General features: G+C 38.8%; 1 protein-coding gene across 1 annotated transcript in view; it reads right to left on the bottom strand.

Annotated features, from left to right (window-relative positions):
• HAO1 (hydroxyacid oxidase 1) overlaps positions 1-24,919 on the bottom strand; it is a 57,381-nt gene that overhangs the window by 21,190 nt on the left and 11,272 nt on the right. Inside the window, exons 3-4 of the mRNA XM_059039237.2 lie at positions 10,423-10,678; positions 1,980-2,155 (exon numbers count right to left, since the gene is read on the bottom strand). Coding sequence (XP_058895220.1) covers positions 1,980-2,155; positions 10,423-10,678 — 432 coding nt within the window. The remainder of the gene's footprint in view (positions 1-1,979; positions 2,156-10,422; positions 10,679-24,919) is intronic.

The raw sequence follows: 24,919 nt of genomic DNA, 5'->3' as shown, positions 1-24,919 counted from the left end.
CATATCCTAGAGGACAAAGTTGTAGAAAATTATACATACTGGGAATCAAAAATTGAAAAGTTGGTTAAAAAATTAAATGACCTTGGTGTTTTTAAGCCAACTGCCCTGGCCCACTTCTGTGATGAGAGTGAATTAAATATTTGAAACAGCACTAATTTTGTAAAATAACTACACCCTCTCAGATTCCTCACTGCCATTACTATACGTCAGCCACAATCATCTCTTGTCTGGGCAACAGCAGTTTCCTAAATAGCCTCCTTGACCACAGTTTTGCCACCTCCATTGAGAAGGTCCATTATACAAAGCATGATTTTTCTAAGATGCTAATCTGATGAAGTGGCTTCCCTGATCAATATTCTTTGTGGTCCTCAACAATCTTAAAGTCTACATTCTCTAATATGGCTTATATGTTTTAACATTGTTAACTTGTGACTGCTGTGTTTTGTCATGATTGAAGTCTGAAAAAGAGTCTTTTGACCTGATATCATGGCAAAACTCAAGGATCACCTTTCATTCTGGAATGAAACCTTCCCTAACTCACTTTTATAGTTGTCTAAACCCTATTTTCACCCTCACCCTTATGCTGCATAGATTTCAATCTCAGCACCTGTTAACATCTTATTACACCCAAATTCTTGTTTTTATGTCTGTCTCCTACAAGAATGGGGTGTCCTTTTGTCCAAGGACTTCAAATTATTTTAGTTTAGCACACAGTAAGCATGATAAATGTTTACAAAATGAATGAGTGAGTGAATAATTGAATGGATGAATGAAAAATTGGACAGATCTTCAGGTTAATACTTTAGTACCTACAGTTGAATATAGCTACAGGAAATAGCACTAACAATCATGGACTACAATATGGATGCAAGCAAGGTCAGTGAAACTGTTGTTTAAAGGCGTCTGTAATATCAGGATATGCTCAATGAAGTATAATCCACAGAAATTTTGAACTAAGACAATGGTCAACAGGAAGGAATGTGACAATTTTGTTTTAAAATCACAGTTTAAGACAGATCTGGATTTAAACATATCTCCACTACTTAAAAGCTTCATTAGGCCCATTCTTTTACTTGTACTAGCTTATTTTTGTGTACAGAATATTAAATAAAGTAGAGGGCATGCCTAGAGTTTTATAAATAGGGGTTATTCGACTCATACATATTCAAGTAAAGCCTATGAAAAAGTTTTGATTCTATGTCGTTGTTAACCCTGAGATAAGTTAATAGAATCTCTCACCCCAGAGCCACTTACTTAAAGATTTCCATTTAAAATAATATGTTTGGGGCAGTTATTCATATAACAGTACTTAAGAAATGTTTTCAAAGGCAAGAAAACATTTTTGTGGGTGAACACATTTACACTCCAAATTATGATAGTCATTGGTACCTCCCTGTGGGATTTGCATACATGTGGATACTGGGGAAGTGGTCAAGTTCCTTAATACCTACGGCTTGATATTTGAGGATTTTAATGTTCTTGTCAGCCTTTCTTTAAAGGGAGGTGATATGGGATTCACCACACTCAAGAAGTCAGTTGTAGTCATTGGTACTGGGATGGAACAGGAGAAAAATAGAAAAGGCTATTTAAACAGGTCTGGCTGTCATAATATCATCCTTGGGGCTTCTTGTTGTCTGAGAGCAGCTGTTGGCAGCTTTCAACCAAAGCAATGAACTCAAGACCTTCTACCTAGATTTTGCCAAGCTCTGTGATTTGATGACAGCTCCAAAATAAGGCAATGGAATCCCAATTCTTTAGAAAAGTTAACTTCTTAATTCATGAGAATCCTGTTCTCCTTCAGAATACTACCTAAGAAGGAGGAAATATTTACTCACTAATACCAAAAGGGAGAATTGAGAGATAAGATGTCTCTATTTCCATACTCATTTTTCCTGATTATTTTCCCTGAAAAAGTATTATGATCATATCCATAAAGAATCATAAAATCATGGTGAACTCAAGTAGAGAAATAAACAAACCTCTCAAAATGCCTTTTGCAACAATGGGCAGGGATGTCAGTCTTCTCAGCCATTTAATATCCTCCCAGCTGATAGATGGGTCTATTGCTTTAGCCACATATGCAGCAAGTCCACTGTTGTCTCCAAAATTTTCCTTGGGAGAAAATGCTAAATCATTGGTTTCAAAATTTTTCATTCTGAAATAAAGAATTACATAAAATGAGATATTTCCTAAAGTTAAAGATATCTTTACAATGACTCACTCAATGAAAAAAAACAAAAACAAAAAAAACAGCGTTCCCTTTTCAAATCAACGGGCTGTTAACTCTTCAACCATCTACAGATTGATTGCCTTTACATTTTCCATGTTTTGGTGGAGGATTCCAGGTTAAATATGACAATCGAGTGGACTTAATTGGTCACTTAAAGTTTATTTTACATCTTAGGTTTTTTACATAAATAAATCAGTTTAAAGGAGAAATGTTTGGCCAAGTTTAAATATCTCTACCTTTTTAAGCCAGTTTATGAATATAAACAATAAATTTGATGCTATTTTCAGCCAGCAATGCATACTAATCATAAAGATGAACACTTGCTTGGTGCATCACAATTTACAAAGGGCATTCATATAGCCAAAATTTTAAAAGCTTTTGGAAAATAAAGTTGATACTCTATAATTCCTATTTGATGTAGAAAATAAAACCAGAGCTGCAGAATGAGATGCCCCCAAGTATAAAACTAGCTAAGGCAGCATTTGAGTTCCAAACTGTGTCTCTTGACTCCTAACTACATTTTCTTCACTCAGATCTCCATTGCATTCTGGCAATTGCATTTGACTTCAGAAATCTTTTAAAATCCTTGTGGAAAATTCTAGAGAAGACTGGAACTGCAGTAACATGTGTTAACAACTTCTGTTTATTGTCACTGTACACTCTTTTCCCTGTCCTACTATTAGCGTGGTGGTGGTGGTGGTTGGCATAGGGAGAATTGGGAAGTGTTTCCCAGCAAATGAGTTGTCAGATCTTGCTTTTCCCTCCACCATTTAGTTGCTTTCTCTGAGGCTCTCTGCCTGCTGACTCAGACTCCCCAATCTTCCAGACAATCCTGACCAAGACATGAGTTTTCCAATTATTAAGACCTTCCTTACTTTGCCTGTGACGTGATGGTTAGTTTTGTCAGCTTGACTGGGCTAAGGGATGCCTAGGTAACTGGGTAGAACATTATTTCTGGGTGTGTCTGTGAGATTAGCATTTAAATCAGTAGATTAAGGAAAGATGTGGGTGGGCATCTTCCAATCTGTTGAGGCCCCAAATAGAACAAAAAGGTAGAGGAAGGACAAATTCATTCTCTCAGTTTGAGCTGGGATGTCCATCATCTCCTGCTCTTGCACATTGGAGCTATTGGTTGTCAAACCTTCTGGCTTGGACCAGGACTTACACTATGGGCCCCCAGTCCTTGGGCCTTCACACTCAGACTGGGACTTACACCATTGGCTCCCCTGGTTCTCAGGCCTTCGGATTTGGACTTGAACTACTCTGGCTTTCCTGGGCCTCCAGCTTGTAGATAGTAGATTGTGGGATTTCCTAGCCTCCATAATTGTGTGAGCCAATCCTTCATACTAAATCTTTCTATAGATATAGATACAGATATATAGATATGGATATGCTATTGGTTCTGTTTCTCTGGAGAACCTGACTAATACATATGACTTTTTCTTGCTCTTGGAGCCTGAGTCACCATCTATGCAGAGGACTCAACTTGTCAAGGGTGTTGGTATATAAATACCCCAGCTCCTTCACGCAGAGGCAGACTAACTCTGAGTATTCTACAAGATCTCCCAGAGTTTCCCAGCAGGGTTAAACTTTAGTTGCCCATAGCTGTAGCTGTCTTGAAAACATACCCATTGTTCACTACCTCCCCACCCTTGCACCTCTCCCCTACTCCTTTCATCTTCCAAAAGAACTACTTGTACTTAAAACAGTGCCTCTCACTCTGCTCCTAAAGGAACCCAAACTGAGACACATCCCATTGAGTTGCTGCTTTCTCTTATGTCTAATTTTGTTAACCCAGCTTAGAACAGTATTTTTCTAATTCACCTCTAAGACTCCACTACTGGCTTACTCTATACCTGACGTCTTTTCTCTTAGTCTAATATCCTGATATCTTGACTAGATTTTGGCAGTTCTCCAAGCTAGGGATAAAGTCTTTCCTGCCTGCGCCTCTGACCACTAACTGGATTGATGGCCATCTGGATACACAATGGCACCATCCATGTGACTTACCTGCCCTACAGACCCAAATCCAGTTACCTACTTCATTTCTCTAAAAGGCTGACTTTGAATGATGACAATGATCTGGACTCACCTTGTTCTTCTGCTCATTATAAATTACCATGCTAGCCAATGTCTTCTTTGCATAAAAGTATAGCTGTATCTCTCGCTTAGTCATAGGTATTTATTCCCTTACACTGGCTCTGCCACTGAACACAGAAAGGATCTTGGAGCCAAGGCTATAACAATTTTTATATAAACTTAGAAGCACATAGGCACACTATTTTTAAATGTTTTAAGAGAATCATAAGACTTCAGGATTTCCCTGGCAGTCCCGTGGTTAAGACTCCATGCTTCCACTGCAGGGGGCATGGGTTCAATCCCTGGTTGGGAAATTAAGATCCCGCATGCTGCGCTGTGCAGCCGAAAAAAAAAAGAGAGAGAGTGAATCATAAGACTTCAATACAAAATTAGGTTTAATGCTTTTAGTGTGCTTTCAGCTAAAATAGCTGGTTGTGTAGCTTGGGTGGCATCTATTATCATAAGAACATGAACATTCACATCCCAAGTAGCTCTTTTCAACCACTGGCAAAGTTTTCTCAATAAGGATTGAATAGTTAGTCTAATAATTTCATTGACTCAGGTGGCCATTAAATATCACAGAAAATTCCAACTCCATGAGAGTCATACTGATATCCATCTATTTGCTGAGTTTTGGTTTGGATTTTAGCTGAAATATTTGGGATTTTTTTTTTTTAATCAAACCACTTAGGGTTGTACATTTTATCACAGACTTTGGCCTTCTGTGGTCATCCTAACTTTAATTAAGCTAACCTTCTGATCAATAAACATACCCTTACTATGGAGACCTATTCCATTACTTAGAAATGATATTAAGTGATATTAAATATCAAACTTCTAAATAATATTGCTAATAAGAAAAAGATCCAGTCTGCCTATCCCATAGCAAAACCAGGGGGGAAAAAGAGGAATAATATCTGTATGTGTATATTCTCTGCATAGCACCCCACCCCCATCCCAAACAAGCTACAGTGTTTCAGCAGGGGTGGGGTGAAAGGGTGAAATGGATAGGAAAAAACAGAAACATGGATAAAATTATATAAATAACTGTTGTTATTCTTGGATGGTGAAATGCAGATCAACACTTGAATGAATGTTGCCTTACAGAAATTTCAGGGCACAATGAAGCCTTGTTGTTACTCTAAAACGTTGTTCAAAGCCAGAAGCCAAGAAAAAGTTTTCAGATATCTTGACAGAGACCCACGATGGAGTGTTTTACCCATGGCTCTAAAGGAAACCTCCATGAATGCTATTTTTATTAGAATTATGACATATACACAGAAAACACTTAAAGCGGCTTCTGATAACCAAAGTACTCCATTTCATAAGGAAGGAAAAGGGCAACATCAAAATAATAGCATGATTACTTGGGACTTAATTCTCCAAATCCCAATCTGTTTAATGATCCAAAGGCAAGGGATAGGATTTCTTCTTTGTAAGAGACTCATTGTGCCTTGAATGGCCCCCAAATATACTTTTTAATCTAATATAAAAATGATTTTAGTTTTTAGTAAGTTAGTATTATAAAAAGGTAACAACTACTAAAGAAAGTTAACTTTATGAAATAACCAGTTGTAACATTGATAAAGATGACTATTACTGAGAAATATACAATATTTTCAATTATAAGTATTGATAATGTGACATTAAAGATAAAGTCATATGTCTCCACTGTGGGAAACAAACTATAAAATAACAAATGGTATAACACACGGTATCAACACAATATGAGAGAGAGAGACATTCATAATACATTATAGAAATTGGTGCATGGAACACTAGCATTTAATTGTATGGTTAGGAAAACATCTCTATTGATTGCGTAGCCCTGCTAATTTCTTCTTCAATGTGGCTGGGCAGTTGGAAGAAAGGTTCAGGGCAAGGATTTTAAGTATGAGCCCAAACCCTTGTTCAGCTTCTTACTGGTCTTGTTTTATTGGGTAAATCTCTTATGATTTAGCGCATTTTTATTGACTGATTCAACATTACTTATTTAGCACTTACTATGTGCCAGTGTTTTAGTAAAATGGTCAAAAATGCCTGACCTCCTGGGTTGATATTCTACCAAAGGAGACAGAAACTAAACAAAGAACATAATAAGTAATTTATGGAGCATGTTAGAATATAAGTGCTATACAAAATAAAGAAAAAAGAAGAGCAGAATAAGAAGAATGCGATCTGGTAGATGCTTAACTTGAAAGTTTAAATATGGTAAACATGGTCTCAATGAGAAGATACCTTGTAGAGGAAATTGGAAATCTGTGCTATTGTAGTTGTTTCCTGTTGCTGCTATAACACACACACACACACACACACCTAGAGGCTTTAAAGTGACACAAATTTATTATATTACAGTTCTGGAGATCAGAAGTCCAAAATGTATCTCATTGGACTAAACTCAACGTGTCGATAGGGCTGTTTTCCTTCCAGAAGCTGTAGGGGAGAATCCATTTCCTTTCCTTGTCTAGCTTCTAGAAACCACTTACAGTCCATGATTCCCGATGCTATCACTCATATCTCTGATTCTCTCATTGCACCTCCTTCTCTGACTCTGACCCTCCTGCTTTGCTTTTATAAGAATGCTTTTCATTACTGTAATAATCCAGAATAATTATCCCATCTTGAGGACCTTAACTTAATCACATCTGCAAAGTCCATTTTTCCATGTAAAGTATTAATAACATATTCACAGGTTCCAGGGATCAAAACGTGGACACCTTTGGGAGGTCATTATTCTGTTTAATATTATGTGAATTATACTGTGAACGTTTTCCTAACCCAATAATTTAGAGGCTGTTGGGTCATGTACAAAGTCCTCCTTCAAATCCTTTTCTCCCCTCTACATCGACAACCTAAGATCCCCACACATATTGTGTCTCTATTCTGACCTCTACTGTTTATTTTTTATTCTTGTTTCCCAACATAAAGACATGTAGAGTCACCCCTGATGTCAAAATGTAAAGCAAGTGAAGTTAGTCATGTATTGATTTGGGGAAAGAACTTTACAGGTAGAGGGAAGAGTCAGTTTTGAGGCTCTAAGGGGCAGGTGTATTGGGCATGTTGAAAGAACAGTAGGAAAGCCAGAGGTTCTAGGAAGAGTGAACGAAGTTGAGGGTGCTGGGCAATGAGGTCAGAGAAGCAAGGGGGACACTCACTGGCCAATTTTATCCAGAGAGACTGGGGAAGACAGTGCAGTCTGATCTCTTTTTGTGGGCTGTGCTCTGGCTGTTGTGATGAATACATCATTTCAGGGCATAAGGAAGCATGTCCCTGGGCAAATCATCAAATGGGTAGGTGTTATGATTTACCTCGATCTTAGTCGATGATTGGAAATTTCTTTTCTTTTAACTGCCTTGGTGCTGCACCGAAGAGCCAAATCTTAACCTGGGGTACATGAGCCCCCTCTGTGGGGCATGGAGATGGATGAAGGTCCCTGCCTCAGAGCCTCAGGAACCAGTCTGGTGAATTGGCTTCAATCCTCTCCTCTGCCGAGAGCAGGTGAGAATTCACTTTACTCCCCCTGAGTTTCGGGGACCTCTGGGCCACTTATAATGCACACATACGTGTGTTTTGCATATGGACCAAGCGGAGATTACCAAACTCCTGAACTCTGGCTGGTCCCAAACGCCAGGAGTCAGGTCCCGCCCCCTCCCCTCCAGGCAGAGGAAGCCTTGAGGGTTGGAAGGAGCCGCCGCTTTATAGACTCATTCTCCTCTGGATTTCCTGCCTCCCTTGCCTGCCAAACCTCATTCTGAACAGCCCAGCTTCACCTTCTATGAGTCAGGTCAGTTGAGGAAAGAAACCTGATTTCATATCAGGCCGTAACAGATGAGCTTTTTGGTAGCATGTGGCCTCCAGCGGAAGCCTGGGCCTCCCATCATGTGCTCCGCCTTCACTGCTGAATGTGGGCCCCAGGGTGCTGCCCCCCTGAAGCCCACAGGGACAAACAGGGCCAGTGTATGCACTGGGGGGCCAGGGCACCAGCAAGGGGTGTTTCCTGTGTTCCCTGTAGCCTGGATGTGTGGCTCATTATTTGATCATCTTCAGACGGGAGATGTGACAAGCTGGAGAGCTGTGGCCACTCCTGTGCACATCGACAGCTGAAAAGGGCCTTTGTCTCCCAGTCCCTCACGTCATCTGGGCAGGAGCTTGGGAGCAGAAAGGGGGGAAAAGCAAAGCAGCCTTCCCATTCCTGGCTAAATGGCCCTGGCACCCAGGAGCAAGAGATACCGGCCAGAATTAACACATGTCATCCCCCATCTAAGCTGATACCACTCTGAAACACTTTTTTGTTATGCAGAGCAAGAAACTGTTTCCTAAGCTTAAAGAATACCTACTGTATTATTTATTATTGCTGTTGTTGCTAGTAGAAGTGGTAAGAGGAGGAGGAAAAGGAATTGTAAATTCCTTTTTAAAGGGCCAAAGCAAAACAATGAGGAACACTTCCTGTCAGAAGCCTAAATACTGGGAAACTAATTATTTTGGAAAGTCTAAAAATGAAGGCAACCAAAATAGAGAAATAATGTGAATACAGGTTTCATATTAAGGAAATTTGAAACCATCTACTTTCTGACGAATTTGACAAGAAGTAGGAACATGTCAGGGACGTTTGTTTTTGTTTTTGTTCTCTTAGAAAGACAGGATGTTTGGGCAACTCAGTGTCTGGGATGCGTGGAGCAGGGTGATTGACAGCTGTCAGGGGGAGCACTTTGTCATTGGGCCATTGACGGTATCCCATACAGAGATAATATCTTAAACCTACCTGGAAGTGTCACGCAGATAACATCACACAGCTCATTTACATATGGTTTAACAGCAAGATTTTACGCACAGTAGCTTATACTTAAATAAGTATACACACAGCAGAGCTATATGACAGTTATGTGACACTTACATAAGACTATGGACTTATGTGATGGATGAGAGACATCCCATTCTCTAATACATATGGAATTCCTGGCTTCCAACAATCTTATTGTCCTTATGTGGAATGCTGATTTGATTTTGAATCTTTTAGATTTTGGATCTTTTAAAAAGATTAACTTTATATGTAGACAAAATAAGCAACAGTCCATGTGAAGTGAGGTCTAGGATTCCAAAGAAGGCATCCTTCATTTCCTGTACTCTGATGGATGCTTTGAAATCCCATCATCAAAATGTCCTCCATTAAAACTAAGATTTGGGTTCCTGGTCAAATAGTTTTAGCCCTATGAAAAACATAAGGGCAGATTTTGGTGGGAACTGAGGGAAGGTAAAAATGAAGGGGAGGGGAGATCTGTAGCTTAAGGAGGTTGGGGGTCTTTCTCAGTAAACTCCATTGAGTTTCTTGTTTTAACTCAATATGATCCTAATTTTTACAGGGAAAAGGACAACAATTCCCTGCTGATGGATGGGCTCACGGTTTAGTTTTAGATTACTAGATACATTGTTTTTGCTAAGATGAATGAATGAGTAAATGGATGAAAGAATGAATGAACCAGTGAATAAGTTAATGAATCTTGATCCATGGGTGAACCACAACAAAAGAGGAATATTGCTGAAAGAAGAAGTAGTAGGTGAAGGAGCAAATGTGTGGCTTCTTTTGTCTCCATTCTTTTAGCTTTCTTCAATCTCCCTTGCCAGAGTTGTTCCAAATACAATAAAAATAAAATTAAAAGGGGGCTTTTTTATTTTAGCAGACAAAGAAATAGGGTATTAGGATCACAATAACAAGCTGTTGTTTAGGTTAAATAAAATATCTTCTGTCTATAAGGCAATTCATCTTACTCAAAGCCCTTAATGCATTCTGAGACATAATTTTTTTGACTTTTACTAGTATATGGCAATTCCTATCTCTGTTTTTATAGCTCAAGTACATGACACCCATATAAGGGGTGTAATTTGCTGAGGATTATGTGGATATTTGACAATGGCACCATCTCTAGAACCCAGACCTTATCATCCCTAAACAAGATCCCAGTCAACCATACTTTGGGACCAACATTTTGTGAAGATCTAATTCCCCAGGACACCCACCTAGAAACTGGAGAAAGTCTTTGGAGCTGGATCATGACAAGAGCAAAGAGAAATAGAAAACGAGCTCAGGGACCCAGTCATCACAGACCCATGGTTACCTGAGTTGGGGTGGCAGTTTGAACCTGTTACGCACATCGTCGAAGCGGTTGCCCAGGTAAGGTGTGTCCACCGTCACAAATATGGCCTTGTAGCCCATCCACTCAGCCCGCCGCACCAGCTGCTTGGTAACCTCACGGTCCTTGTAGATGTACAGCTGTAGCCAGCGAAGTGCCTCAGGACCAGCTTCTGCCACTTCTTCAATTGAGGAGGTGGCCCAGGAGCTCAGCATCATGCCCGTTCCCAGTGACCTGCAAGCTTAGGAAGAAAGGAGAAGATCAAGGTCAGTCTGGAATTTTCCCTACTCTAAAGTCTTCAAGTTGTGGTTGCAGGGGTAAAGCCATCTACAAGGGCAATTTGGAAATAAGAAATTAAGTGTTTAAAAGTAAGAAATATGCATTCCTTTCCACACTCTGTGAACTGATCTTGAAGATAAAAATGACTCAAATAGCCAAAGATGTGCTATGTATGAGGATAAAAAAATTGGGAGCAACTTGAATCTCCAACTTTAGGGGATTAGATAACCTATAGTTCATAAATAAATTGAAATATACACACCCATGAAAAGTAATATTTTTGTGATGGTTAATTTTATGTGTCAGCTTGGTTAAGCAATCGTTCCCAGATATTTGCTCAAATATGGCCTGGATGTTGCTGTGAAGATATTTTTTTTAAAGGAGGTTAGCATTTAAATAAGTGGACTTTAAGTAAAGCAGATTACTCTCCATAATGTGAATGGGCCTCATCTAATAAGTTGAAGGCCTTAAGAAAAAGACTGACTATTCTTGAGGAAGAGGGAATTCTGTCAGCAGACTGCCTCCAGACTCAACACCAGCTCAGCTCTTCCTGGGGTCTCTAAAGTGCCAGCCATAGATTTTGGACTTACCAGTCTGTACAATTGTATGAGACAATTCCTTAAATCAATCTCTCTCTCTTCCTCTCTCTCTCTCTCTCTCTCTCTCTCTCTCTCTCTCTCTCTCGCAATCCCTCTTTCATTCCACCCCTCTTCTTTTTCTGACTATGACAGTTACAAAAGAATGACATTGACAGACATAGACAGTTTTTCAAGGTATATTAAGAAAGCATATATTCCCTGGAAGTCCAGTGGTTAGTACTCTGTGCTCTCACTGCTGGGGCCCAGGTTCAAATCCCTGGTCAGGGAACTAGGATCCACATGGCACAGCCCTCCACCCCACCCCACCCCCAAAAAAAAGAAGAAGAAGAAGAAAGAAAGAAAAGAAAGCAAAAAGCCTCCAAAATGACATATATAACATGATTTGTACAAATGTGATTATTGGTGTATGAACCTAAACAAACTAATTGTTAATGATAGGTGGGAAAGTTTAAATTTTCTTCCCTTTTAACTTTAAAAATTTTATCTTTTAAGCTTTTGTTAAAGGTGCATCTACCATTTACGTTGTCTTTTAAAATTTTATACAATTCATATGTTAGACATTTCAAACAGCCATCAGTTACCTCACAATCTTTTAAACAAGATATCAAAAAATGAGCAAATAAATGAAAAATTAGATAAAATCATGTAACTTATTGTCTTAGAGAACTTGAAAGAACATGGGTGATAGGCTTTTTTCCAAAAATAGGTAGTCAAATTGGGGTCAGCTTTAGTGCAGAAGAAACTGATAAAATGTTTGTATGCCAAATGCCAAACATACCAAGAGATAAATAATAAATATATAAAACTGACTGTGTGACCCTGGGTCATTCGACTTACCTGTGTCCCTACCATATATCAAATGTGAGTAAAAGTCATCCAAGTGACACTTACAGGGTGATGATAAGAATCAGTTGACATGCTGTTTACAAAGCTACTCTGAGAGGTTAAAATGCTTTCATGCTTCTCGAACTTTAGCAGGCAACCAAATCCCCTGGAGTATCTGTGAAAACACAGGTTGTGAAAAACACCCCCAGAGTTTCGGATTCAGTCGGTCTGAGATGGGGCCCAAGAATTTGCCTTTCTAACCAGCTTCCACGTGGTACTGATTCTGCCAGTCCCTGGACGACACTTTGACATTTAAATAACATTGTCATTTGATAGTAAAACTCTAAGTTCACCTGGTAATAAAGTGGATTTTGTTTTTGATAAGTGTTACCTTTCCTATGTCATTGAAGGTGTTTTTCATCCCTACTTTTCAGGTCACAGGTCAGATAAAGAAGACTTAAGCTGGAGATTATATTATCTATGGGTCACTAATCTGTTTCCTCCAAGTGTTCCTTTGAGAATTTCTCTCTTAAGGACTCATGATTTGCAAAATATTGTCCAAAAAAACCACATTTTAAGTAAGTAATAATAAGTTGTGTTATGTATGAACATCCTGAACCGTAGTGCTATTTTCACTGAGTTTTAAATATGGAAAATAGCTCTAGGTCATCCAGTGCTGTTTGGAACAAACACCAGAGGACACTGATTGCTGGGATCAGAATCTCCTAACCATCAATTTACCACAAAGAAAATGTGTCCTGAAGAGGATGTGGCCTAAGTAAGGTGACAGAGAGATGGACAGCTGAGTGTAACAGGAACCTAGCATGTCTGACCACTCCCGCAGGGCAATGATTTTCCTAGAATTCCCAGATGCTCAGAAGACTCCCCTGGTATGAAGTATGGATAAATGTACTCCCCCAGTCCTTCAGGGCCATGACACCCAAGGGACACCCACAGTTTTCCATATGCCTGAGGGACAATACCATGGCCAGAGTTCTGTGAAAGCATAGAAATTTGGAAACCAGTGGGTAGGCCTGCCATTTGTTTCCAGGTGCAGACTGTGGCTGCACAAAGTGGTCCAGATAAGAGGACTAGCACATGATAAGGCACCTTTTTGTAGTTTATGCAAAGGTGTCATGCAGGCAACAGCGACTAATAAGGATCAAAAATCCTCAAACAGATCTCTTTGAATTTATAAGAAATATCTACAGACATTCCACACAGATTGTTAAAATGCTACAAACCAATGCACCAATAATATTTACTTTACTTAAACTATCAAACTAGCAGGAGGTTTCAGCCTTAACAAGCTTTTTGCCCATTTCCCTTGGGTAAGCATGTCTGGAGTAAGGTAAGGCCAGTCTGTGCCATCTGGTTCCTGAGTCTTCTGGCTTTGATAATAATGGTTCCTGAGTCTTCTGGCTTTGATACTAATGGTTCCTGATGTTATTGGTGCTTGAGTTTCATTTTCCAAGATTAAATCATACAGGACTGAAATTTTGAATCAGGGTCTCTCCAAATTCTAAGTTACCATTGTTTCCAGGTATAGGCATTCAATAAATATTTGGTAAATTAACAGGTTTACTCCAAGACAGTCTCTTGGATGCAGGGGGAATATCAGTGTCTGTGTTGACATATTATGAGTTGAGGCTAAGATGCTACTCCCAAGAGAGAATAGGAGCAAAACTGAGACTGCTCCATGTTTCTTGGAACATATATTACCAATGTGCTATGATCCCCATTAGCTTGTGATTATTTGCTGTGATAAAGAAAAACATTACTCTGAATAGCCAAAGCAATCCTGGAAAGAAAAACAAAGCTGGAGGAATCAGGCTTCCTGAATTCAGACTATACTACAAAGCTACAGTAATCAAGGAAGTATGGTACTGGCACAAAAACAGAAATATAGATCAATGGAACAGGATAGAAAGCTCAGAGATAAACCCACGCACATATGGTTACCTTATCTTTGACAAAGGAGGCAAGAATATACAATGGAGAAAAGACAGCCTCTTCAATAAGTGGTGCCAGGAAAACTGGACAGCTATTTGTAAAAGAATGAAATTAGAACACTTTCTAACACCATATACAAAAATAAACTCAAAATGGATTAAAGACCTAAATGTAAGGTCTGACACTATAAAACTCTTAGAGGAAAACATAGGCAGAACACTCTATGACATAAATCACAGCAAGATCCTTTTTGACCCACCTCCAAGAGAAATAGAAATAAAAACAAAAATTAACAAAAGGGACCTAATGAAACTTAAAAGCTTTTGCACAGCAGAGGAAACCATAAACAAGACAACCCTCAGAATGGGAGAAAATATTTGCAAATGAAGCAACTGACAAAGGATTAATCTCCAAAATTTACAAGCAGCTCATGCAGCTCAATATCAAAAAACAAACAACCCAATCCAAAAATGGGCAGAAGACCTAAACAGGCATTTCTCCAAAGAAGATATACAGATTGCCAACAAACACATGAAAGGATGCTCAACATCCTTAATCATTAGAGAAATGCAAATCAAAACTATAATGGGGCTTCCCTGGTGGCGCAGTGGTTGAGAGTCTGCCTGCCGATGCAGGGGACACAGGTTCGTGTCCCGGTCTGGGAGGATCCCTCATGCCGCGGAGTGGCTGGGCCCATGAGCCATGGTCACTGAGCCTGTGTGTCCAGAGCCTGTACTCCACAACAGTGAGAGGCTCACGTACCACAAAAAAACAAACAAACAAACAAACAAAAACTACAATGAGGTATCACCTCACACCGGTCAGAATGTCCATCATCAAAAAATCTAGAAACAATAAATGCTGAAGAGGGTGTGGAGAAAAGGGAAACCTCTTGCACTGTTGGTGGGAATGTAAATTGATACAGCCACTATGGAGAACAGTATGGAGGTTCCTTAAAAAACTAGAAATAGAACTACTATACGACCCAGCAATCCCACTACTGGGCATATACCCTGAGAAAACCATAATTCAAAAAGAGTCATGTATCCCAATGTTCACTGCAGCACTATTTACAATAGCCAGGACATGGAAGCAACCTAAGTGTCCATCAACAGATAAATGGTTTAAGAAGATGTGGCACATATATACAATGGAATATTACTCAGCCATAAAAAGAAATGAAATTGAGCATTTGTAGTGAGGTGGATGGACCTAGAGTCTGTCATAAAGAATGAAGTCAGAAAGAGAAAAACAAATACCATATGCTAACACATATATATGGAATCTAAAAAAATAAAGGTTCTGAAGAACCTAGGGGCAGGATAGGAATAAAGCCACAGATGTAGAGAATAGACTTGAGGACACAGGGAGGGGGAAAGGTAAGCTGGGACAAAGTGAGAGAGTGACATGGACATATATACACTACCAAATGTAAAACAGATAGCTAGTGGGAAGCAGCTGCATAGCACAGAGCCATCAGCTCGGTGCTTTGTTACCACCTAGAGGGGTGGGATAGGGAGGGTGGGAGGGAGACATAAGAGGGAGGGGATATGGGGATATATGTATACATATAGCTGATTAACTTTTTTATACAGCAGAAACTAACACAACATTATAAAGCAACTATACTCCAATAAACATGTTAAAAAAAGAAAAAACATTGATGAATTACATCCACTGTTTTCAAAATAGTTTTATGTTAGAAGGAAATAATGGAGCCTGGGATTTGCAAGGACCACTCACAGAAACAGTCGAAAATTTTCCTACCTCCACTAAGGACAGATCTAAGATTCCATTGGTACATACCAGCATGACAATTCATCTTGTTAAAATATTGAAATACTTCCATTCCTGTTTGTAAATGACCATGGCTTCGAAGTAAATGACCCCTCTTCCTGAGTCCCTTCAATGTGACATCTCTCTTTTCTCTCACTAAGGAGTCTCTGGATTCCCCAAACCCCACACATGCACACAATCCAGCAATTTAAAGGCTGGTGCCTGGCAGAGTTGGGTACATCCAGACCAACATTAGAGCACTAGAGAAAAACACCTGAGCATCTCTTGCAATTGGTCAAAGTCTTTGCTCTACTGGTTGCTAAATATTTCAAATATCACCTTGGCCTCAGAGATAAACATTTGTCCTTCCAGCTCATATTGTTCTTTGGGGGGCAAAAATTACAAGCTTTTGAATTTTGTAAACCACATATCGTAGTCAGATTATGTTGAGAAATTCTAATTCGAGTTATCCTAGTCTAGCATCAAAAGCACAAAATTGTTGAAGTCCATTTTCTCTCCCTATTCATTTTCCACAATGAAACTCTCACCTGCTCTCAAAAGTAGCTACTGTCAGATTTCATTTTGCAATGGGCAGTGGTCAACTTTCATAGACCTCCATTCCCAAAATGTGGTGCAGCAACAGAAAACTCCAATGCATGTCACCTTTTCCCAACTCCTAGCAAAATGGAGATCATCTCTGAGGTGATATTACCGTAAAGGCAAGGCCTGGCTCTTGCCCATGATGAGGGTCCCCAGTATTTATCCAAGTCTAAAAATCTTGGCTTTCATAATAGTGAGGGTATCCTAGAAACAACGTACCCAGGAGGCTACACCATTAAGTAAACATCGATCCCATATGACTATTTCCTTACTTCCACAAGTTCTTTGTTTCTTTGTTTCATCATCCCTAAGATATATCTTCAAGGATAGACACCTAAACTTTAAATGCTCTAGATATATTCAGACTTTGTTTATATTTGACATTTCTTTTTCTTCTTTATTTAGAGGCAACAGTAATACATTATGCAATTGCTATTAAAAAAATGCATATCACTTACACACACACACACACACACACACACACACACACACACACACACCACTAAAAGAGACACTAGTAAGGTTTTGGACCTTGAAACATCAAAGATAAAACCCTATAAATGACCTAGGTGATTACATCTATCTCTCAGAAAGACAAGATACAATGGATTGAGAGTCAGAAGGCCTGGGCTACAGTCCCAGCCCTGACAACCATGAGGCACATTTCATCTGCAAAGTTTGTCTAACCACAGCTGCTGTCCTGCCCACTTCATAGTGTTGTCAGATGGTCCACTGAGACAATGTTTGTGGATGTTTTCTGGTAAACTCTAAAGCTAAACAATTGTAAGGGGTTAAGTGAGAGAATGCCTAATACTATTTGCGAAAAGAAGTTCTAGATAGCTTTTTAAATTTTCAGAATTTTGCCAAGGACCTGGATTTCTCCTCATTATTCGCAATCTTCTCAACATACAGCTTTCCTCTGCAATGGTTTTGAAGCGTAAGACACCCATTTCTCCTTGCAAATATATGGGCAAATTCTCACTACCTGAAGCAAGAAAGCACTTAAGGGAGAGAGGAAACTTCTCCAGGCCAAGGAATTCTGGGCTAGGGCTGATAATTTCCATTAATACATTCCAAAGGTATACATCTTTTTGGAAAGTCAGGGACAAAACAAAAGCAAATAATCTAGGAGGTGTAACAAAAACATGCATTTCCCCACTCCTCACGCCTACCCTTTATTTGCCTACGGATTTCCATGGAGAGAACTGTATAGTAAATCTATGCAGATGTCAGCTTTTGCTAAGTCCAGCCATCAAGCAGTAATACCTAGAAGCAATGGTTTCAAATTCTTCCTACACTTTTTGGTTTCTCTCCTCTTTTATTTGCAGTACAACTGCAAGTATAATGATATGGAAATAATGAGATCAGTATCATTGTGTATTATCAGCTATAGCCCCTCCCCTAACTCCAAAGTGGGCTATAGGCTGGTGGAAAATGTTGGTGCATTGTGTTTAACAGAATAAAAGTTATCCTCAGACCTATCCAAATGAAGTTTCTTATTAGAATTAAATCACATGCCCTAGGCTGGGGAAATGCTTCAGGGTTTGCAATAATCTGGCATAAGATCAAGTTAATTCTTCCCCCCCAGACCACCATTCAATAGAAATAACTCAGTTTCCTACACTGTGAAAACTGTAATCAACTACCAAGGTTTACATCACTTCATATTAGATATGAATGCAGCCCCCCCTGGAGTTGATGCAAATGATAAACTCCGATGTTTAGTGATTTGGCTGGGCTAGAACAGGTAAATAGCTTTGCAAAGCTGCATGAGCTGACAAAATCCTCCCTGTGGCTAAGGAATGCAATTGCACTTCTAAATTTTGCCAGGGTTTCATTTTACATCAAGCCTAATGACAACATTTATTTCTAATCCAGGTAATCTGGATGTGAAGTAGAGAAGACAGGAAACCTATTGTGGCCTTAAATTTTAGGGGATGCTAAGTCTGCCTGTCCCAGTTCTTTAATTGAAAACTGCTTTGTACACGTCTCTCTTGTGTATCTGAGAGTCTGCTTCGCAGTTCCTGCTCATTGCAGGCAGTCATCACGAAATCATCAGGCTCTCAGAAGGTCTTAGAGGATCTTCGGATGGAAATGATATTCATGCTACACCCAAAACTGTTTCATCTTTGAGGATTTAAGTTATGCCTTTGGCTGGAAACCACCAGAAACTTTCATTCAATCTTTGTCCAGTGCTTCTCAAGCTTCGACATGCATAGGAATCACATGGGGATGTTGATAAAATTCAGATTCTGACCCAGTAGGTCTGGGATAGGACTTAGATTCTATATTTCTAACAAGCTCCCAAGTGATGCTGATGCTTGTTTCATGGACTATACTTTAAGAAGAATGAAGTAGATATCTTCTTTCACAAGGACTCATGTAAGTTAATTGGATATATCTGATGACCTGAGTAATGATAGGATCTTATGGGAAACAGGAGGGAGAAACTGAACAGTGGTGTTACGGCGCGGGGGTAGCAGCTGGCTCCTGTCTTGTCAGTTGCCAGCCACATACTGCTGAATCTTTCTTCTCCATTGTTGTCCCTCTGGAGAGGGGCACAGGTACCTTTGCAACATTTTCTTATGCATTCATCTTTTTCCAGATTTAAAGTCAAGGAACTAAATTGCATTACAGTAACAACCTCTCAGCACACTTAACCATTATCAGACATATTTTATAACCTTGCTTATCCAGGATTTGCCTAGCTTCCTAGATTTCAAATTCAAGGCAAAAATAAGCAACAGAATAAAAATTAAATGACAGAAGATGAGGAAAAAGAAGGAGATGTTTCTCAAAGTTAAGGAGGCACAATTTACCAATATAAAATAGCTTCCAAATGTTTAATGTCAGGACCAACAAACTTACACATATAAATAAGCTGCTGAATCATCAAACAAAACTAAAGTACATCATGCTAGGCTTGACAAGGAAGAGAATTATAATACATTTGAGAATGATGTTTATTCACTACCACAAAAAAAAAAAAAAGAGAAAATGTAAACTATTAGTTATCAGTGGGAGTCAATGTCTGTCATTTGGAACATTAATTCATGTGGGATAAATCATATACCCAGATTAGAGCAGAGCAACTAAGCAATGTGCTACTTTGGGTACAAATTATTTCCTTGAAAATAACTTTCCTATATGGGAAAAGTGAGTTAAGCTTCCAAAATTATGTATTTAAAGGAAAGGGGGTAATATGATGAAAGGGCCCAAAGGGGATTTTTTTTAGGTGCATTTGATTAAAAAGCTCCTGCAAAACTTAGTCACCAAAACAGCTGGGCTGAAAATTTTGCTGAGAAAACGCATTTTGTCCTCTGCACAGGAAGTCATTATGTAAAGGGGAAAATATGCAATGACAAAGTACCAAGCAGGTGTGTGGTTCTAAACTCAGGGTCTGACACACTGAAGCGTTCTCATCCTACCAGTGTACCCTACCAGCCAGTGAGTGGGTCAGCCTTTCTTTGCACAGGAACTATTATAACACAGGTTTGTTAAAGACACAATTAACATTATTGTCTTAATATCTAAAGTTATCACTGAGATTACCCAGAAAAAGAATGTTCTGAAGTCAGTCATCTAAGTCAAGAACAAAACTTCTACTATAATTATGAGTGAAATACTTAGAAGTGGTCAAACAAATATTCATGTACGATTTAGAAAATTTAACCAATTTAAATACTGCCCCAAAAGGCCAAGAAACCAGTGTTTTCATGATGTTTCTTTGTCTGAATTTGGAACAGTAACCTTGAGCAGTCATAATGTCACTACACCTCAAGAACTCTTTTTCATTGTATGGAAATATTTTCAAGGAACAGTTAGTGCAATGACATCTTAGTCCTCTCTTCCTTATTCCTACTTTATCTCTGGGGCAGAATTCTGCAATAGACAAAATCATTAGCTTTACTATAATGATTCCCAGGTTATTATCTGTCATTTTATTGAGTCGTCAGGTCCTGTCATAACTGGCTGATGGCATGGAGATGACACCACAGTGAGATGCCTTTTAACGACGGTTTCAAGGAGTATCAGGTCTGCACGTGGTGACTTCAGTCAACCTCTCTCAATTTAACAACCTCAGTATTGGAATATATATGTCAGCCTCTGACTTCTCACTGTCACATCTTTAAGGGCATCAGGCACACTAATAATTTGAGAAGGAGCAATCTCATGCTCTTGAGAAAGCTGATCAATAGCTGAAATTCTGGTGCAAATACTAGAAATTATTTCACTTGATGTTGGTCTTTAAGATAGCTGGAGTCTAATTTTTTTTTTTTTTTTTGCGGTATGCGGGCCTCTCACTGTTGTGGCCTCTCCCGTTGCGGAGCACAGGCTCCGGACGCGCAGGCCTAGCGGCCATGGCTCACAGGCTTAGTTGCTCCGCGGCATGTGGGATCTTCCCGGACCAGGGCACGAACCCGTGTCTCCTGCATCGGCAGGCGGACTCTCAACCACTGCGCCACCAGGGAAGCCCTAATTTTTTAATAGCTGTTTTGGATTAATGAAGTTTGTCTCATTGCAAAGTGATTTCAACACTGAATCTATCCCTTTTGGAAAAAATTTATATATGAATTATACATTTATATATATGCATATATAAGATGTCCATAATCATTAATATATATGTATATATGCATGTGTATGTAGATGTAACATGTGTGGGTGTATGTACAGAAAGAGCATGTCCACTGACTTTTGATTATTGAAAAAGAAGGTCCAGAACACAAAACTGAGATAAAAGAGTTTGAAAATAAAAGCAAGAAAAGGTATGAATTGATTTTTTTTACTACAATGATGCAAAGAGATAGTCCCTTCCAAATGTTTAACTAATGGTAATTTGGACAAAGTTTTAGTGAACTATCCTTTCTCCTTTATTCCTCCTTACTTTTGTTTCTTCTCTGTAAAAGTGATAAAATAATGGAAAATTATTATAAAATAATAAATAAATAATAAAATAAAATAAATAAATAATAAAATAATGGGCCAAACTCTAGAGTGAAACAGATCAACAAACCTCATCTTAACCACTCACCAACACTAGACATTGTCAAAGGTGTCCTTCTCCTCCACTGTCAACTGAGGAGAATGATAAATAATAATGACCTCACAGGTCTATTGCGAGGATTAATAATAGGGATGAAAAGTCCAAGCACCTGGTGCATAAAAGGCACCAGGTGAGCACCAGGTGAGTACCTCAGAAAGAGTAAAATTTCATTTAAAGCAAATCTGGTGCTTTTCCTGGATTTAGATAAAATTAAGAATAATGGTGATATTTTCCTTATAGGTATGCTGAAATGTATATCTACTTGATCACATAGTACAACACATAAATATATCAATAAAGTTTTCAAAAATACATCGTTTGGGTCTGGAGTAAAGAAAATGACAATATTTCCCGCTGAATGGTCTTTCACTCAGTGTTAAGGTTGATCACTTAATCTCGGAAAATCCCGAAAATTCAACAGCTAAAGCTCTCACCTACACCCTAATTCAGTTTTTTGGGGTCTTTGTGTAACTCTGCAATCTGTTGCACCTGCACCTTAATAGGTGGCCAAGTCATAGCTGAGTCCCAAAACTTCACTTTGGAATGTTCTGGCCTTTTAGGCTCAAAAAGAAAGTGTTTAGATTTAATGGTTTTATGACCCATCAAATCCTGTGTGGTAGCCTCTAATTGCATCCAGGGGCAGGAATTTCTTTTTTAAATCTTTTTTTTTTGACAGTTTAATAAGAATTTACTAATATGCCGAGCATTCCTGGAATGCGTTAGGTGGGTTTTAATTTTTCTCTGTTTGAGGTCCCAGCACTCCCTCATGTGGCATTTGTCCACATAACAAGTCAGAAGCAAAAGGATAAGTAAATATTTAATCTCCTTTTTTCTCTCTCTTTTTGATTTCCCATGATTAAATGGAGCAAAAGAGCTAATGTGTACCTCCATGGAGAACAAAATAAAATTTTATTACAGCTACTGTGCATAAAACCAGAGAGATTTTCACCATAATATCCTAAAAGCCTCAATGCTATAGTAAGCATGTTGTTAACTGGTTCTTTGAGAAATCAGAAATGTTCTACTTATTTTGCAAGATGGAAATTTAACCTAATGAGACCACCTCCCTTATGTGCTACTAGCATTTATGTTTGTTATTGCTATTTTCTTCAATATGTTAAATATTTTGGAGAAATGATTCTGTATTCATCCCTGAGGCTTATGTGAAGGATAAACTTAAAAAATCAAAAACCAATCTAGTAGAATTTCAAATGATATGCCATTATAAGTAGAGGCATTTATATGACTGCTTAAATATTATAATAATGGTCAATTATTAAAATGTTGACTAAATCATCCACTGCAATAAATCTCTTATTCATAAAACAGTGCCTAGCAAGCTGCTCTCCACTGAGTGTTTTCTGGTTATTTTCCTTCCATCTTAAAAGAGTTTTAATTTTCATTTGTTTAAAATTCAAGCCCCTTTATTTATGCTCCTGAATTTTTCACAAGGCTCTTATTTCCTAATAAGTTTCATATTCTGTGGCTTATTCCATAGTCTCAAAACTAAAAGGATAAAACTGTAAAAACATAGAACATTTATAGTAAATATTCCAAGACTATAGCATACAGCTTGCCTTAGGGGTCTTGCTGCAGTTAATGACATTTGACAATATCAGTAACTGACCAGGGTATTATAGACAGCATTGTGTAAGTGATGAATAACCTTGAGCAAAGTATTTAATCTCTCCAAGCCTCAGTTTCCACATGCACAGGAATCAGAGAAAGATCCTCAGGGCTTTGGGCTCACACATTTTGACAGTGGTCAGGGATAGATGAGTTAATAAATTCAAATTGCCTGGCACACATTAATTGCTAAATAAATGTTCGCTATCATCATTTTTCACAAGACTTTGAAGTATCACTTTTAAAATGTATGTAAGCATTTATTAAACACCTATTTGTTTTCAGCAAGATCTAGAGATCAGCAATTATCTGATCATTCTCTTCTATCCCAAGAATGCAGTTTTGAGAAATGGAAATCCAATGTAGGTGGATGCTCACTCCACAGTCTATATCCTCCAGGGCTGGCATAGAGTAGAAAGTAAGGGAGAGAGGGGGGATTTCAGAAATGTCAGGAGGGGCAGGTCTTGACTTTGGTCTCTGTTTTTGTATTTGATGACATCTTAAAAGGGCACAAAACCATTTATTTGTATGCTGAAAAAAATTGTAAAGATCATCTACTCCTGTTGGGAGTTTTATGTTTTTGAGTATTCTCTTTGTTTTTGTCTTAGCAGCAGAACTTTTTCTTTAAAGCGCTGCCCTTTTCAGTCCCAACAAGCAACACAAGTAGCTGCGTGCTCTGTGACACACTTAACTTCCTTGAGATCCTTGGAAACAACTCCAGCCTCCTTGGGACACCGGAAGTGAACCACTGATTACATGTAAGCAGCTCACTTTATCAATGAGGAAACATAATCCTAGAGAGAGAAACTAGTTAGTGGTGAATTTCCACATAAATCAGATGCCCCAGCTGGACAGCCCAGGGGACAGTTGTAGCCCACAAAAGTATTTGCCTTGGCCCACACATTGTTGCTCCAAACAGTGTTTTAAAGAATTTTGATTTATTTGCCAACATTTAAAAACCAGGACATTGCACAGAAAAATCAAGATTTCTGGCTTCTCTTAAAATTTTTGAAGATTTGGCAACCACCCCACATTCTCACTCCCATGGGGCATCAGTTAGCTAGTGCCAAGATGTGGCTGCCCTCCTTAGATGGAACCTGTAATCTAGGTTTGGTACCCTCTCCACCACTGAGCTTGCATTTTTGTTTCCTTAACTTCACCCTCCTTGGACATTTACAATACCAGCCTGGCTCTTAAAGTCATTTTTTGAGGTTCCTGCATAAAGCTTAAAACAAAAACATCTTTAACAAAGTAAAAAGAGCAATTTTTTACTCCCACTAAGATATTATAAATGGAGTATACTTTTCTGAAAGTGAGTTTTTAATGTATGGGAGAGAAATATTTTAGGGACTTGGAATCTCAGGGGCAAATAAAAATTGAGCCCCATTTTGGGAAGCTTTTCCTAGTATTTATCTCATGTGACCCTCACAAGAGCCTCTAGAGGTAAGATCTCATTTAACTAGGGTTGCCGGCTGTAGCAAATAAACATAGGATACCAGTTACAAATGGTTTGGTTTTTATCTGAAATGCAACTATAACTAGTTCCCTGTATTTTATGTGGCAACCTTATACTCGTTGCCATTTAGAAAATGAAGAAAGAGTAGCTCCATTGGTCACTCTACGACCACACAGTCATGTAAAGAAGAAAGCTCTGTTCTTGGCCTTAGTTCAAAATGTGGACGTGTCCTACAGTGGTGAGGAGGAAGGCCAAAGGACCCCTGAAGCAAGGCTCTGCGAAGAAGTCTGGAGAACCAGATTGGAAGGCAAGACCGTGGTA

This window comes from Kogia breviceps, chromosome 14 (assembly GCF_026419965.1).
Source record: "Kogia breviceps isolate mKogBre1 chromosome 14, mKogBre1 haplotype 1, whole genome shotgun sequence".
NCBI classification, from domain to species: domain Eukaryota; kingdom Metazoa; phylum Chordata; class Mammalia; order Artiodactyla; family Physeteridae; genus Kogia; species Kogia breviceps.
The sequence above is the reverse complement of the archived record's forward strand: the minus strand, read 5'-3'. Positions and strand labels throughout refer to the sequence as shown.